At 48.3% G+C, this 15,423-nt stretch overlaps 1 protein-coding gene across 5 annotated transcripts in view; it reads right to left on the bottom strand.

Moving 5' to 3' along the window:
• The window catches only part of TTC12 (tetratricopeptide repeat domain 12), a 64,379-nt gene extending 49,904 nt beyond the window's left edge, over window positions 1-14,475 (bottom strand). For 2 of the 5 annotated variants that reach the window (XM_080641008.1, XM_080641012.1), the window contains exons 1-5: window positions 14,396-14,470; window positions 12,778-12,850; window positions 1,827-1,990; window positions 1,497-1,518; window positions 597-674 (exon numbers count right to left, since the gene is read on the bottom strand). In XM_080641008.1, coding sequence (XP_080497134.1) covers window positions 597-674; window positions 1,497-1,518; window positions 1,827-1,990; window positions 12,778-12,835 — 322 coding nt within the window. In that variant the 5' untranslated portion in view covers window positions 12,836-12,850; window positions 14,396-14,470. Of the gene's footprint in view, window positions 1-596; window positions 675-1,496; window positions 1,519-1,826; window positions 1,991-12,777; window positions 12,851-14,395 lie in introns of those variants that run through there. The other 3 variants (XM_080641009.1, XM_080641011.1, XM_080641010.1) reach the window with 3 other exon arrangements.
• Between the last annotated feature and the right edge of the window lie 948 nt (window positions 14,476-15,423).

The following is a 15,423-nucleotide window of genomic DNA, read 5'->3' as shown; positions in this document are numbered from 1 at the left end:
CCTCAGGGCTGAGAACCATTCCAAGCTTGCCACAAAGACCAAGTATACACATCCAATGTCATAAAAAGGGTCAAACCATGAATTTTCTAGCGAATATGCTATCATTCAGTCTGCAGCTCACGTGCCACTGGGTAGTATAAAGTCATCGCTGAAAGCATTCTGTCACGTGCGTTCCCCCCACACACGCAACTTGTCTTTCTTTTCATTTCTTCTCTCCCTTCTCATATCTTTATTTTCTAGTTTCATTTTTCTTTTTTACTTCTTCATCTATGCCTCAGGCTAGCCAGTGTACCTCACTCCCATGCCTCCCTATGTTCCCAGTGCCACTTAGCACTGCTCAATCTGACGTGCCAAGTCCGCCCACATGCTTAGGAAACAGATTGGACTCTGGAGGCTGACCGACAGCTATCTCCTGCTCCCTGTTTGCTGCATCAGGTCAGGAGACAGGCCACCAATAGTTTCTGCCTGGTCAGGTCCCTCTGCTGAGGTCCATCTGAACCCACCCACTGGGAGTCCTGATGCCCTCAAACATCAGCAGATAGACTGATTCTAGCACAAATCATTCCAGCTATGGAAAAGCAAAGGCTGACAATTACCATCCGCTAAGGCTCTGTTTTCCTTTCTTCTCTTGGCTCGTTCCTTTGCATCCTTCTCCACAGATGCCAAGAAGGCCTCTGACAGCAGAGTAATTTAAAATATTAAAAAGAAAAATCCAATACTATAATCAGTTCTTTATCTCACATTTGAAGAAAGCTACTTTAAGGCCTTAGAGCCACACTCTCATGCATATACATGTAGGCACACACACATGCGCACACACATAACTAAAATGAAATCATCTTAAGTTGACATGGTAATCTGTGTCATGTATTATTATACATGATGGCTATGTCTATGCTTCAAATTTGAATTATGGCTTTAAAAAGAGTTTTTCCCCTGAAGACTGACTTTTTTGTTCTATTTAGCATAATGAGCTTCTGAGCTGAGCAACAAAAACGCTCTGATCCCCTGAGCAGCTGAGTATAAACTGGAAGATACAGAACAGCTGAATTCAGTTCACACAAAAGATTGGGCGGAGAAAAGAGAGAAGCCTCCAAGCCAGGGGTCCTCAAACTACGGCCCGCGGGCCACATGTGGCCCGCCGAGGACATTTATCCGCCTGCCGGGTGCCGCTGCCTGTCCTGCTTAGCAGCCAACTTGTCCCGGGCCCGCAGTGCGCATAGGAATTTGTTCATAGTTGTTTTTTTTTAAAACTATAGTTCGGCCCTCCAACGGTCTGAGGGACAGTGAACTGGCCCCCTGTTTAAAAAGTTTGAGGACCCCTGCTCCAAGCTGTTCTCTTTGACCACAAGCCACAGAACTGGGTGACCAGTAGGTTTTTGCTCATGGGTTGTTTGTAAACCCAGAGGCTATGACTTAAGGGTCTGGAAGCTGCAGTCAGTAGACACTGATCCTAAAGAAGTCATACACATTGGGAAGAGAGATGCCGCCCTTACCTGCATTCATTTCATCTGCGTTCTGCAGGCCACAGGTTATCATAAAAAAAAAAAAGAAACAAATTTCAGAAACAACGCTGACTAATAAGTATGCAATTACACATGGAAACTAGGTCATTCCCTTTAACAAACCCAAAGGACTGTTTAAAGATGACCAGAGGGAGCAAGGAAAAGAAATCAGAGTTTATACTTCCTTGTGGAAAATACATCTAGTGAATCTGAAAAAAAACAAACTGTCAGCCTCAGCAGACAGTCTGAGATTAAACTACTCCCAGCTCTGCCTCAGCACAGACCCTTCACTGTGCCGAGGTATATATAGAAAAAGGCAACCTTCCCAGAAGCTTGTGGAGGGCTGATTGTGGTCTTGTTCAAGGTGGTCCTGCATCCGTCCTCGTCTTGGTCTTCCTCTGTGACCTGTAGTCTCTTTTCTGTCTTAAGGATTGCTTTCTCTTGCACAATTGGGTCATCAGAATTCATCTCCTGGATTAAACTGGCTAGAGAACAAGTCAGACGTGAATCATTCAAACGAGGTCTTCAATAGGAAAGACTGTTCACTAGAAAGCACAGTGTGGAACAGGCATAGGGAGAACTCTTATTTTTCCAGCTTTATTGAGATACAATCTATATATATAATGCCTAAGCAACCGTTATGACTGGTCGACTGAATGACCAGTTGACTGGTCGCTATGATGCGCACTGACCACTAGTGGGCAGACATTCAATGCAGGAGCTTCCCCCTGGTGGTCAGTGTGCTCCCACAGCCAACCTCCTGCAGCCAGCCAACCTCTGCGGTCCCTCCCCTTGGCTGGCTGGCCCTGATCAGCCCTGATCGCTGGCCAGGCCAAAGGACCCCACCCATGCACAAATTCATGCAGCGGGCCTCTAATCCTATCTAATAAAAGAGTAATATGCAAATTAACCATCATTCCACTACACCCACAAGCCACATCCACCAGCCAATCAGGAGCGAGTATGCAAATTAACCCAACCAAGATGGCTGTGGCCACGGAGAGAGCAGGAAGGAGGCTTGGGTTTCCCCGGCGATGGAGGAAGCCAAGCTTTCTGCACACCCTGGCCGGCCCAGGCCTCCTCCACTCCAGGCTACAAAGTTTCAATTATAGAAGATAAATAAATCCCAACAAAAATGGCAGCAACCACGGAGCTGGAGATAGCAGGAGGCTAGGGTTGCCCCTGGCGATGGAGGAAGCCAAGCTTTTGCAGCCCTGGCCTGCCTTGGCCTCTGCTTAAGGCTACAAAGTTTCAATCATAGAAGATAAATAAATCCCAGATACCAGGGCCTCAGCTTGGGTCACCGGGGGGCGTGGCCGGTGTGCAAACCACCATAGGCCCCTCGCCCAGGCCACCCCACGCCCCAAGGGACCCCCCACCCTGATCCAGGACACCCTTCAGGGCAAACCAGCTGGCCCCCACCCATGCACCAGGCCTCTATCCTATCTAATAAAAGAGTAATATGCAGATTGACCATCACTCCAACACACAAGATGGCTGCCCCCATGTGGTCAAAGATCCTGCCCCCATGTGGACACAAGATGGCCACCACAAGATGGCCAGCAGGGGAGGGCAGTTGGGAGGGACCAGGCCTGCAAGGGAGGACAGTTGGAGGTGATCAAGCCTGCAGGGGAGGGCAGTTAGGGGTGACCAGGCTGACAGAGGAGAGAAGTTGGGGGTGACCGGTCCTGCAGGGAAGGGCAGTTGGGGGGGACCCAGGCCTGCAGGGGAGAGCAGTTGGGGGGTACCAGGCCTGCAGGAGAGGGCAGTTAGGGGTGACCAGGCCTGCAGGGGAGGGCAGTTAGGGGCAAACAGGCTGGCAAGGGAGCAGTTAGGCATCAATCAGGCTGGCAGGGGAGTGGTTAGGGCAGGGGTTCTCAAACTTTTTAAACAGGAGGCCAGTTCACTGTCCCTCAGACCATTGGAGGGCCGGACTATAGTTTAAAAAAAAAAAAAAAAAAACTATGAACAAATTCCTGTGCGCACTGCGGGCCCGGGATGAGTCGGCTCCTAAGCAGGACAGGCAGTGGCACCCGGCGGGCCGGATAAATGTCCTCGGCGGGCCACATGTGGCCCGTGGGATGTAGTTTGAGGATGCCTGGGTTAGGGGGTGATCAGGCTGGCAGGCAGAAATGGTTAGGAGCAATCAGGAAGGCAGGCAGGCGAGCATTTGGGAGCCAGCAGTCCTGGATTGTGAGAGGGATGTCTGACTGCCCGTTTAGGCCTGATCCTGGTGGGCAGTCAGACATCCCTCGAGGGGTCCCAGATTGGAGAGGGTGCAGGCTGGGCTGAGGAACCCCCCCGCTCCCTGTGCACGAATTTCATGCACCGGCCCTCTAGTCTATATATATAAAAGGCTAACATGCAAAGTGTCCCTTTGGGACTTACACCAGGAGAACGGGAGATCGATCGCTTGCTATGACATGCACTGACCACCAGGGGGTGGTGAGGAACATGGCGAGCAACCAGCGATGGCGGCATGCCGGTGGCGAGGGAAGCACGAGGCAGGAGGCAGGGAGGTGGGGAACCTGATCAGCCCTGATCACCAGCCAGGCCTAGGGACCCTACTTGTGCACCAATTTTGTGCACCGGGCCTCTAGTTGGCATATAACATGGTGCACATTAAAGGTGTACACATGATGATTTGATACATATTGTAAAATGATTTCTACCATAAGCTTAGTTAATACATCCATCTCCTCATATAATTACCTTTTTTGTGTGTGCTGAGAACATTTGAGATCTACTCTCTTAGTAACTTTCAACTATATAATACAGTATTGTTAACTATAGTCATCATGCTGTATATTAGGTCTCCAAAATATATTCATCTTACAACTGGAAGTTTATACCATTTAACCAATATCTACCCATTTCTTAAAGAAGGTTCTAAATAGAAAACAAAAATTAGAGCTATTAGAACCAATTAAAAAACAACCCTAAGAACAGGATTTGTTTTGCCTGGGAAAAGGTGCAGATGAATTTAACCATGGCCTTCAAGGAACAGAATTTTAAGCATTTATTTAATTCAACAATTTATGGAGAGCTTATTATGAGTTATATATTATGCAGAATGCTACAGATAACACTAATAATTTAAAAAGATCCTTATTTTTAAAGAGCTTACAATCTTGTGTGGGAGACAAATAGGTAAATAAAGGCAGCTCTAACATTACTAAACAATAGCCCTTAATCCTACCCTTATCTGTCTTCACTTTACTGCCCACCCAGCTTAGGTTCCATGGTCCATCACTTGGCCACCACCCCACCTGCCAGGCAAAACTCCAATTATAAATGAATCCAACTCTTCAATTCTCTGAGCCTTTATCAGGGATGCTGAGTACTGACAGAGAAAGACAGATGGATGCCTGGGGGAGGTAGTCCTAACTCAACTGGACCACCATCCATTCTCCTACCCACTACAGAGTGCCCACATCTAACCCGCCCTCCTTCCCACTGCACAGAAAGTGTATCCCTCCTGCAAATGAAGCTAATCTCTCATCCTGTGCTGACCATACCACCATCCTGTTTTGCACCAGGAACCTTGCATCACCAATTAATTATGCCCTCTCCTCAATATTTTCAACCTCTCCCATTCTACCAGCTTCTTCCCATTTATACACTCTCAGTCTATCCTAAGGCATTTTCCTGTTCTTATTTCTTCATTTTCCAAAGACTTTTCAAGTTAACTTTTTACCTTTTTTAGTTGTTAAATATTTCAAACAAAGAGTAATATAAATGACATTTTTTTGTTCCCACACCATCTGTAAGTTAATAAGTATCCCTTTCCCTCCCAAAAACATAGTGCTTAAAACAAACTACCATTTATTTAGCTTTATTTAGTTCACAATTCTCTAAGCAATTTGGGCTAGGCTTAATAGGCTGGTTCTTCTGGTTTCCACTGGGCTCATCCATGTTCATGGCCAGCTGTCAGTCATCCAAGTGGCTCTCTTCTGAATGTCAGCTGGCTGCTGGGTGGAACAATGGGAGCAACTAGGGAAAGTGTCTCTCATCTCCTGGCATGGGTTTCTAAGAGTGGCATGAGGGCAAGCCCTACTGCACACCTACTTTTTAAGCTTCTGCTTGTGTCATGTTTACAAAGATCCCTTTAGCCAAAGCAGGTTACATGGCCAACCCAGATGCAAGAGATGGGAAGAAACTTGTGACCATTTTCGTGATCTATTAGAGTGTATGTGCTACTAGTTCATGTGCCCGTGTCAGAGACAGAAGAGCACCACACAGTACTGCTGCTCTGAGTTGCTCTGAGTCCATATATTCTTCTGAATTCTCCTCGATTATGCCAAGTACCAGGGCAGGTTCCTTCTCAAACCCTGCCCATTGTACAATCATTGGGTCCAAGCCCCTCTGCCTAGGGCTGGACCTTCTTGGATGTCAGGTCTTGGATGGAGAAGTCATGAGAAGTTGTGGGTATATAAGAATGAGTCTTTGGTGCAGAAGCCAGTGGCCATGTAGCTATCAGACAACACAGTTCTTCACAGCAATCCCCTATAGGCAGCTGCACACCAGCTGGTAAATACATATCTTTCCCACACAGTAATAGCAGTCTCTGTACCCATAGTTATTATCTGAGCAGCCGCACACTGCCTCTAAACTCACCACCTTACATCGTAGCAGCACCTGAGCTCTCTGCCTGAGTTCTTCAGCGTCTCTGGCTCAGCAGCTTCTCCTGTTTCCCTTGCCTATACTGGCTTCACATGGTAGCTATCTCTGAGCTCTCCACAAGCTCTTAGTCTCTGTGCCTGCTGCCTCTCTCCTCTCCCTAGCTCACTGGCTGATCAAAAACACGTATATACTCCTTAGACAAAGAAGGCTAGTTACCAACAATGACATCAATCATCTTACCTAATAAAGAAGGAATATGCAAATTGACCATCACACTGTAACAGTCAAGATGGCTGCACCCACAGCGGAGGCAGGGATTCTGTAACACAAGATGGCTGCACCCACAGCAGAGGCAGGGATTCCATAACACAAGATGGCTGCGCCCACAGCGGAGGCTGAGTTCCCGTAAGGAGCCTTAATGAGCAATCAGCAGTGACCTGAGGCTGCGCCCCCTGCCTGGTGGGGCTTGATGGGGGACCTCAGGCCGTGCCCCCCACCCAGCAGGGCTTGACTGGGGACCTCATGCGGTGCCCCCCACCCCTGGGCCAGGCTAGGGGACCTCAGGCTGTGCCCCTGCCTGGCAGGGCTTGACGGGGGACCTCAGGCTGCACCCCCTGCCCCAACACTGGGCTGGGGGACCTGAGGCCACGCCCCATGCCCTGGTGCCAGGCCGGGAACCTGAGGCCACGCTCTCCGCCATGCAGGGCTTGACAGGGGACCTCAGGCTGTGCCCCCCACCTGGCAGGGCTTGACGGGGAACTCAAGGTGTGTGCCCTGACCTGGGCCAGGTGACCTCAGGCTGTGCCCCCCACCCAGCATGGTGGGGCCGTCCAGGTCTGGATCTAGCCCAATGGGGGTGGGGCTGGCCAGGTCTGGATCTAGCCCAATGGGGGTGGGGCCAGCCAGGTCTGGGTCTTGCGTGATTTTGAGTGAGCGGGGACTTGACTCTGGTTCCTGTCACATGGGTGGGCGGGGACTTGACTTTGGTTCCTGTGGCACGCCCCAGACTCTGACAGGAGGAAGATTTTCATATACATTTTACTAATTTTCTTTCATCTCTGACACTTCTATTATAGAGAAAGGGCAAATAGCAATATTAAAATATTTCCTCTAATTAATTCCCTTTTAATGTGCATGAATTTCATGCACCAGGTCACTTGTTTGTCTATAGAAGGGCACAGCGTACGTGAGATCACCGTGGCCTTCCAGCTGTGTAGTCCTTGGACATTTCTGATTAAGATTCCCATGTTCAGAATGGCCTTGGCCATCCTGCATAATATCAACAAGGACTCCACACTCTAATTAGCCTTGACCATCTGGGACTCTGGTGTGGTTCCCACAGCCTTACACTTTAAAAGGCCAGTATTCAAAATGTCAGAGTAAGGAAGGGTTTATTGACAGAGAAGATGCCCACTTGAGAATATGGGGTCCTTACAGGTTCCTCAAACCCATCTTCCCCAAAGCCCAAAGTTCAGGCTCCATTTAAAACAAGGGGGGTGGGGTGGGGTGGGAGGAGGATCCTGATCCCAGACATCTGGGCACCACAGGGATCTGAGGAAGAGCACAAAATCTCTAAATCTCTCTGTGGCCCTGATGATCTGAGTCCAGTCTTGAGGTTCCCACAAATCTTTGATAAACAGACATTATTTTGTACACTAGTGACCTGGTGCATGAAATTCGTGCACATTAAAAGGGGATTAATTAGAGGAAATAATTTAATATTGCTATTTGCACTTTCTCTATAATAGAAGTGTCAGAGATGTAAGAAAATTAGTGAAATGTATACGAAAACCTTCCTCCTGTCAGAGTCTGGGGCACACCACAGGACCCAGGGTCAAGTCCCCGCACACCCACATGCACCTCAAAATCGCATGAGACCCAGACCCGGCTGCCCCCCCAACCCCCGATTAGGCTAGATCCAGACCCAGCCAGTCCCACCCTTGTCAAGCCCTGCCGGGCAGGGTGCTTAACCTCAGGTCCCCTGGCCCGGTGCCAGGATGGGGGGCATGGCCTGAGGTCCCCCAGCCCAGACTGGGGCAGGAGGGCATGCCTTGAGGTCCTCCATCAAGCCCCACCAGGTGGGGGGCATGGCCTAAGGTCTCCTGTCAAGCCCCACCAGGCGGGAGGGAGGGTGCAGGCTCAGGACCCTGGTCAAGCCCCGCTGGGCGGGGTTGCAGCCTGAGTTCCCCCAACCCAGCACTGGGGGTGCACCTTGAGGTCCCATCAAGCCCTGTTGGGTGGGGGGCATGGCCTGAGGTCCCCTGTCAAGCCCAGCCAGGCAGGGGGGCGCAGCCTCAGGTCCCCTGGCCAGGTGCTGGAGTGGTGGGTGTGACCTGAGGTCCCCTGTCAAGCCCCACCTGGTGGGGGGTGTGGCCTGAGGTCCCCCAGCCTGGTGCTGGGGCAGGGGGAGCAGCCTGAGGTCCCCTAGCACAGCACCAGGACGAGAAACACACCTTGAGGTCCCCTGTCAAGCCCTGCTGGGTGAGGGACGCAGCCTGAGGTCCAGTCAAGCCCCATGGGGGTGGGGGAGGGCATAGCCTCAGGTCCCTGTTGATTACTTGTTAAGGCTTCTTATGGGAAGTTGGCCTCAGCTGTGGTTTCAGCCATCTTTGTGACGGAGTGATGGTCAATTTGCATATTCCCTCTTTATTATATAGTATATTTCCCCACCTCTTCAGGAGAGGTACCTCAGGGCAAGGGGCTGTTCTTCCAAAAACTCTAGGCTCAAGCAGAATTCCTCTAATGATTAGCATATCTATAACAGGAGCTATTTGCCTGAAGGCTATGGGAACAATGCAGGCTAGAATTAAGAGAGAATCAGAGACTGAGCATTTTTCACTGTTACATATGTATGTGTATTTAATCATCTTAAATAAATGGTTTCATAAAATGTGCATTCTTTTGCAATTTACAGATAGTTCCAGTTGATTCATTTAAATCTATGTATAAACCATAGTTAATCCATTCTCTTACTGAAAAACATCCAGGTGTTTTGAAATTTAATTTTTTACTACAGAAATGCTAAATTGAACACCTGTGTACATATTTCCTTGTGCACATAGGCAAGATATTTTTCAGGATATTGCTGTAGCAATTGCTACTCCTACAAGCAGTCTACACAAGTTCCCATGGTTCTACTTCCTTTCTCACACTTGCCATTATCAAACTTTTAAATTGCGCCATGCTCATAGATGAGAATATCTCTATAATATTTTCATTAGCATTTTCCTGCGTATGATTGGGATTGGGAATCTTCTTATTAGTGTGTAAGCCATTTGGATTTCCTTTTCTATGAACTGCCTATTAGGATAGAAAAAAAAAAAAAAGGCCTTCTTTTTCTTTGCTGGGGCCTTCCACAATTTATGAGAAGCACCTGGTAATTAAACCCCGAGACTGCTAGCTCCTGTGGTTCAAACAGCCCCTCTGTTCAAACTGCAAGACAAGTTACTCTCAAAGCTATATTCTTTTTTAAAAATATATTTTATTGATTTTTAGAGAGGAAGGGAGAGGGAGAGAGAGATAGAAACATCAATGAGAGAGAATCATTGATGGGCTGCCTCCTGCGCATCCCCTACTGGGGATTAAGCCTGCAACCCAGGCATGTGCCCTTGATTGGAATCGAACCTGTGACCCTTCAGTCCACAAGCCTAGGCTCTATCCCCTGAGCCAAACCAGCTAGGGCTCAAGGCTATATTCTTGCATACCCCTCCTCCATGCTGTTTTTACAACTCAGGAATAATTAGTAGAAAGTTCCCTTTCCCCCTCCTCTTCAAACAAGCCTCTTTTGAACTCTTCATAACTTTTGCTCTAAGCATGTTTTACAGGCTTGAGAAAAATACTGATAAGACACCTCCCTAGGACAGCAGCCTCCCTCTCAGCCTCCAATCTCCCTCCCTTCCTTGTCACCTAGCAACAGCAGCCATTACCCTTTAAAAGAGCAGCCCCTGTTTATTACCAGCCTCTGTATTGATTAGCAATGCACTGGCCCTTTCCCTTCAGAGAAAGCAAAATAAACCTCCTCTCTATATCTGTTCTTTTAGTAGTGAACTCTTTCACAGGCTGAGTCGCCGGCTCAAATCCTAACACTGCCTGCTCCTATTCTTGGCCAATTTTCTACTGGGTTGTTTGTCTTTTTCTTATTATGATTTCTTTATATATTCTGAACTGATTATAGGTATTTGTGAACATTTTGTCTTTGGGTATGCTTCGTGTTTTCATCTGTTTTTCAAAAGAGAATTGAAGAGAATGTTTTGTGTATTTTAAGGTTACAAATGTACTACCTTGCATTGTCTTCTAAAAGTTTTAAGTTTTGTTTTTCTCATTAAGGTATTTAATCCATCTGGAGTTGACTTTGTGTAGGGCACCAGCACTATTTGTTAAAAGGTTGCCACCTTCCCCACTGATGTGTTGTGCCACCCCTGTTACATATATGAATCTGCTCTAGGCTCTTCAATCCACTCTACTGGATTGCTCACCTTTTCCAGCACCAAACTTCCATGCATAATTACTATCGCCTTATTATAAATCTTGACCATCTAGTAACATGAGCTATCCCACCTTCTAATTTTTCTGCAACATTGTCTTGATTATATTTTTATTTATTTCTTGACTAGAGGCCCAGTGCACGAAATTCGTGCACTCAGGGCGGGTCCCTCAGCCTGGCCTGCGCCCTCTTAGTCCAGGAGCCCTTGGGGGATGTCCCACGGACAGCCTTAGCGCTGCCTCGGAGGTGGGAGAGGCTCCCACCACCGTTGCTTCGCTCGCCAGCCATGAGCCCGGCTTCTGGCTGAGCAGCGCTCCTCCTGTGGGAGCACAGTGATCACCAGGGTGCAGCTTTCTGCATTGAGCATCTGTCCCTGATGGTCAGTGCGCATCACAGCGACCGCTTGTTCTGCCGCTGGGTTGATTTGCATAGTAGGGTTTTATTATATAGGATTATTCTTAGCTCTTTGATCTTCCATGTGAACTCTGGAATCAGCTTGTTAAATTCTAAACAAAACTCATTTAGGATTTTTATCTAAATTGTACTGAATGTAGCCCAGTGGGTGTGGCTCAGTGGTTGAGCATCTACTTATGAACCAGGAGGTTTCAATTCCGGTCAGGGCACATGCCTGGGTTGTGGGTTTGATCCTGGAAGTATCCGAAGGAACTTTGAGTATGAATGAAAGTTAGCCAGGCAAAGAAAGATGTGGAGGCAGAGGGAATGACAAAGACATCACACAGAGTATGAACCATTAGGATATGTTTAAAGAACTGAAAGCATTTTGTTGCTGCACAAGTGTGAGTTAGGCAGAGACCAGAGGTAAGGAGAGGTCATGGGAGGCCTTCAAGTCCTTATGAGAACTTGAAATGTATTGTGACTGTGGAGAGAATCCAAGCAGAGAAGTGTCTGGATCAGATATGCAATTTAGATACATTACTCTGTGGGGAGTGTAAGCCTGGAGGCAGGAAAAACAATCAGAGGTTGTTGAAACAGTCTGAGTAAGAGTATCAGAACAAAGGGAAGGTTGGGGAGGATAGAGCTGAAGAAGCCAAACTTGGTGGCTGATTCAGGGCTGAGAGATGGGAGGAGTACCATGTGACTTGTAAATTTCTGCCTACTGAGACCAGAATGAAAGTGAAGGTAGGAGACACTGGTTTTATCTGAGAGGAAGACAGAGGGAAGATATAACAACTTTGGAAGCAGTAAGTTTGCAGTGTTTGTGGGGTACATAGCGGGTATGGCAGTCGACTCAGAAACGAGAGCTGGGTGGCAATTGAGATGTGAGGGCCATCAGCAAACGGGGTAGTTAACACCAGGTGCTTTTAGATCACTTGAAGAGAAAGATGAGCAGTGGGCCAAGGCCAGAAGTCCACAGCACAACATTTAGGGATGGGCAGAGGAGAGGCCCATGATAAACACAAAGAATGCATTATGAATATATCATTTATCAAGTTACCCAAACTATTTTTAAAACTATTTTATTCTTTGGCACCTGCTTCCGGCAGGTTCTATGGCTTATTTCAACACGTTCCTACTGGATTTGTAAGTTTGTTTGTTTGCCTATTTCTATCCTCAGACAAGTTCCCTGAAGTGTGAATAGGAACTGACTGCTTTGGAATCTCTTGAATGTGGTCTGTGGGATCAGGTCCCACTGCCTTAGCTGGGGAAGGAGGTTCTCTTGCCTAGAGAAAGACAGGATACGCTAACCATCAGCCATCGATGTAATTTCACCGATCGTAAGGGAAAGCCTCTGTGGCTCAAAAACAGAAATAATTCTACTCTAAAAACAAGAGGGGTCCCAGACTGATCATCAGGGCACCTGAGTGATCTCGAGGGAACAGCTAGGCTCATAGGCCATGGGGAAACAGAAGTTCCTTGTGACCTGATTCTACATGAAGGGGACAAAATATGGGAAAGGCAAAATATGGCTGTCTGCCTGAATTCCCATAGAATGTTACCAGCTTCTCTGATACCAATGAACAGCCAGAAAATCCTCCAGGCTCTAATATTACTTCTTTCTCAATACCCTTTCTGTTTAATCTCTGTCACATTTTTTCTTAAGTCATAAACCTGTCAGGCAACCCAGGAAAAACTGAATCATTTCTTTTTAGTCACTCCACCTTTCTAAAGTAGGATTTAATTTGTTTATGATTCACTGGTACTTACTGATTTCATCCACATTTTTCAGAAATTTCTCCAAGTCTTTCTCTTGTTCATCAGCCATTGTGAACCAGAATTCCTGAGGAAGGCAGAGTCAATGATGACAATTAATAATAATGAAAAACTAAACAGAATTTGTCAGGTTCATTAGCCTTCTAGGACTAAGAGCCAAGCGATTATTTTTAAGACAAATCTGTGTTTATAAATGTCATGAATGATAACAGCAGGACAATTCCACTTGACTGCTCTTAAGGCCAAGGGACACTCACTATTTGTGGTGATACCTCCAGAAAGCTTCCGAGCCTCCCTCCACTGCAGAAACGACTCTGCAAAATGTTCCTCCAAAGCCAGTATCAACCTCTGTGATGCTGAACCTGGTGGCAAGGAGACCAGGAGGAGGGCAGTCGGCAGGCATCCAGAGATGGAGGAAGGTGCTAATGCTTAACTCTGATCATGACAGACTGGCTCAGCCAGAAGCTTGGACCTGGCTGAGTAACCAGAGGTGGGACAATCTGCATCTAAATGTCCAAAACTGTTTAAAATATAATCTGGCTTGTTTCTGATGAGTGGAGAGGAACTACAGATTGGCAGAAGGGATTAGAATTTGATGGTGCCATGCACCAGTGACTTCTCTTCTCCGGGCATGCTAGATTTATTACCGCACAGTTGTTTCTGAGTGAAAAGGTGCATGGCGTACCCAGTGTTTCCCAAAGGTTCATCCACGGACCATAAAAATCATCCAAAAACTTGTTAAATATACAGATTCCTCAGCCTTAGCGCCAGAGCTCCTTGCTTGGTCAGTAAACCTGGGACAGTACCCAGAAATGTCTCCTATTAAACACTCTCCCGGTGATTCTGATTGACAACTAGGTTTAGTAGTCGTATAATGCACCTGTAACTGGGGATTTGAAATCTGCCACAAACAAGCTGCGACTTACTTATTCACCAGTTACTACTACAAGCTGTGTGACCTCAGCTAAATGCACAACCTCTCTGAGCCTCAGTCCTCATTCATCCAATGCAAATGATAATACAAACCATGAGGGCAATCCTGGGGATTAAAGTAAAGCTCCGGATAAGCCATCAGTGGCAAATGCGAGGCACCCTTATCTATTAAACAGGAGTGGAGTGTGCGGCTTAAATAAAAGAACTAGGGTTCTTCCCAAGTTCTAACATTTCAGACCCCCAGGGAACTGAGGCCCAGTTACGTGCGTTAACTGCCCAAGGTTAGGAGGGACGGAGGGTAGGCTGACAGCTTCCAGGGCAGACGCCGACTCTCTGCTCCTAGGGCAGGGTCCAGGGGGGTGTACAGCTGTGCGAGGCACCCACTCGGCACGAGGCCTGGGCTGGGTGATGCGTTTGGCGTCCAAGTCTCACTCAGCAGGAGCCGCGGCCCGCGGGGACTGAGCCGGAGGGAGCCCAGCGACTCGCGGACCCCGGGCCGCGGGCACCGTTGCCCGGCAACCGCTCTGCAGCGTCCAAGAGTCTGGGCGTCTGCCCTGGAGGTCCCAGGCCGCAGCGGACCCAGGCCCGTCGGCTGGGGCCCAAACCTGCGTTCTCTGCTCGGCTCTGACAGATCAGGACCAGGTCCCAGGGAAGACCCGGGCAACCCCGCTGCACTGACCTGAGGCGCTCACGGTTGGACAAGAAATGGCGGCTTTGCGCGGATGGCGACTGTCGAGACTGACCTGGCTGGGGCGGGGCGTGGCCGGGGGCCAGGGGTCTGGAGGGCGGGGCCAGGGGCGCGAGGCGAAGGGTGGGCGTGGCCAGGGACGCTCTGACTAGCTATCCTCGGGCTTTTGTTGCCCGGCCTGCCGCTAAGTTCAAAGCCCAGCTGGGGGCCAGCGTCTCCCGTGGGGGCCCAGGAAGGCGGAGGTAGGAAAAGAGCTCCGGGTGACCAGCTGTGGTTCCTAAGTCGACGCCAGGTTTCGCCTCTTTTTCTTATAAGTAGGTTGTGTGAGTGGTGGGAGGAGCGACCGAGGCCTGTGTCCCTCTCCCTTCAGCCTAATACTGTCCCTGGCAGGGCCCGAACGGGGAGCTCTGGTATACTTGTTAGAGACAGGCTTGATGGGAATCCGGCTTTGCTTACTAGTATGTGTGAGACCTGCGGAGCGTTATGTGACTTCTCTGATCTTCCGTATGTAGAACACATTCACACTTTGAATAGAGGCACACACCATTACAGAGATTCCAGTCTATTTTTTTTTTTTTTTAAATAAAAGTTCAGTATTGCTCTGGCTGGTGTGGCTCAGTTGCCTGGCGCATCACCTGGTGCACTGAAAGGTTGTCGGTTGGATACCTGGTCAGGGCGCAAACCCAGGTTGGGGGTTCGATCCCAGTCAGGGGCGTGGAGGGAAGGCAACTGATCGATGTTTCTCACATGGATATTTCTCTCTCTCTCTCTCTCTCTCTCTCTCTCTCTCTCTCTCTCTCTCTCTCTTTCTCTCTCTTTCTCTCTCTCCCCCTCTCTCTCTCTCATCAATAAACATATCCCGAGGTGAAGGTTAAAAAAAAGTTCAGAATTATATGCTGGATTAAAAAGGGAGGAAAGCAGTTTGGAGGAAAGTCTCAGTTTGAGCTTAAAAGGATGTTAAGAAACACGTGGCACTTATTGGCAAATTTGTGAACACTTTGCAGGAACCTGTTTGGTAG

The sequence above is a fragment of the Plecotus auritus genome, assembly GCF_963455305.1.
Source record: "Plecotus auritus genome assembly, chromosome: 9".
In the NCBI taxonomy this organism is placed as follows: Eukaryota; Metazoa; Chordata; class Mammalia; order Chiroptera; family Vespertilionidae; genus Plecotus; species Plecotus auritus.
The sequence above is the reverse complement of the archived record's forward strand: the minus strand, read 5'-3'. Positions and strand labels throughout refer to the sequence as shown.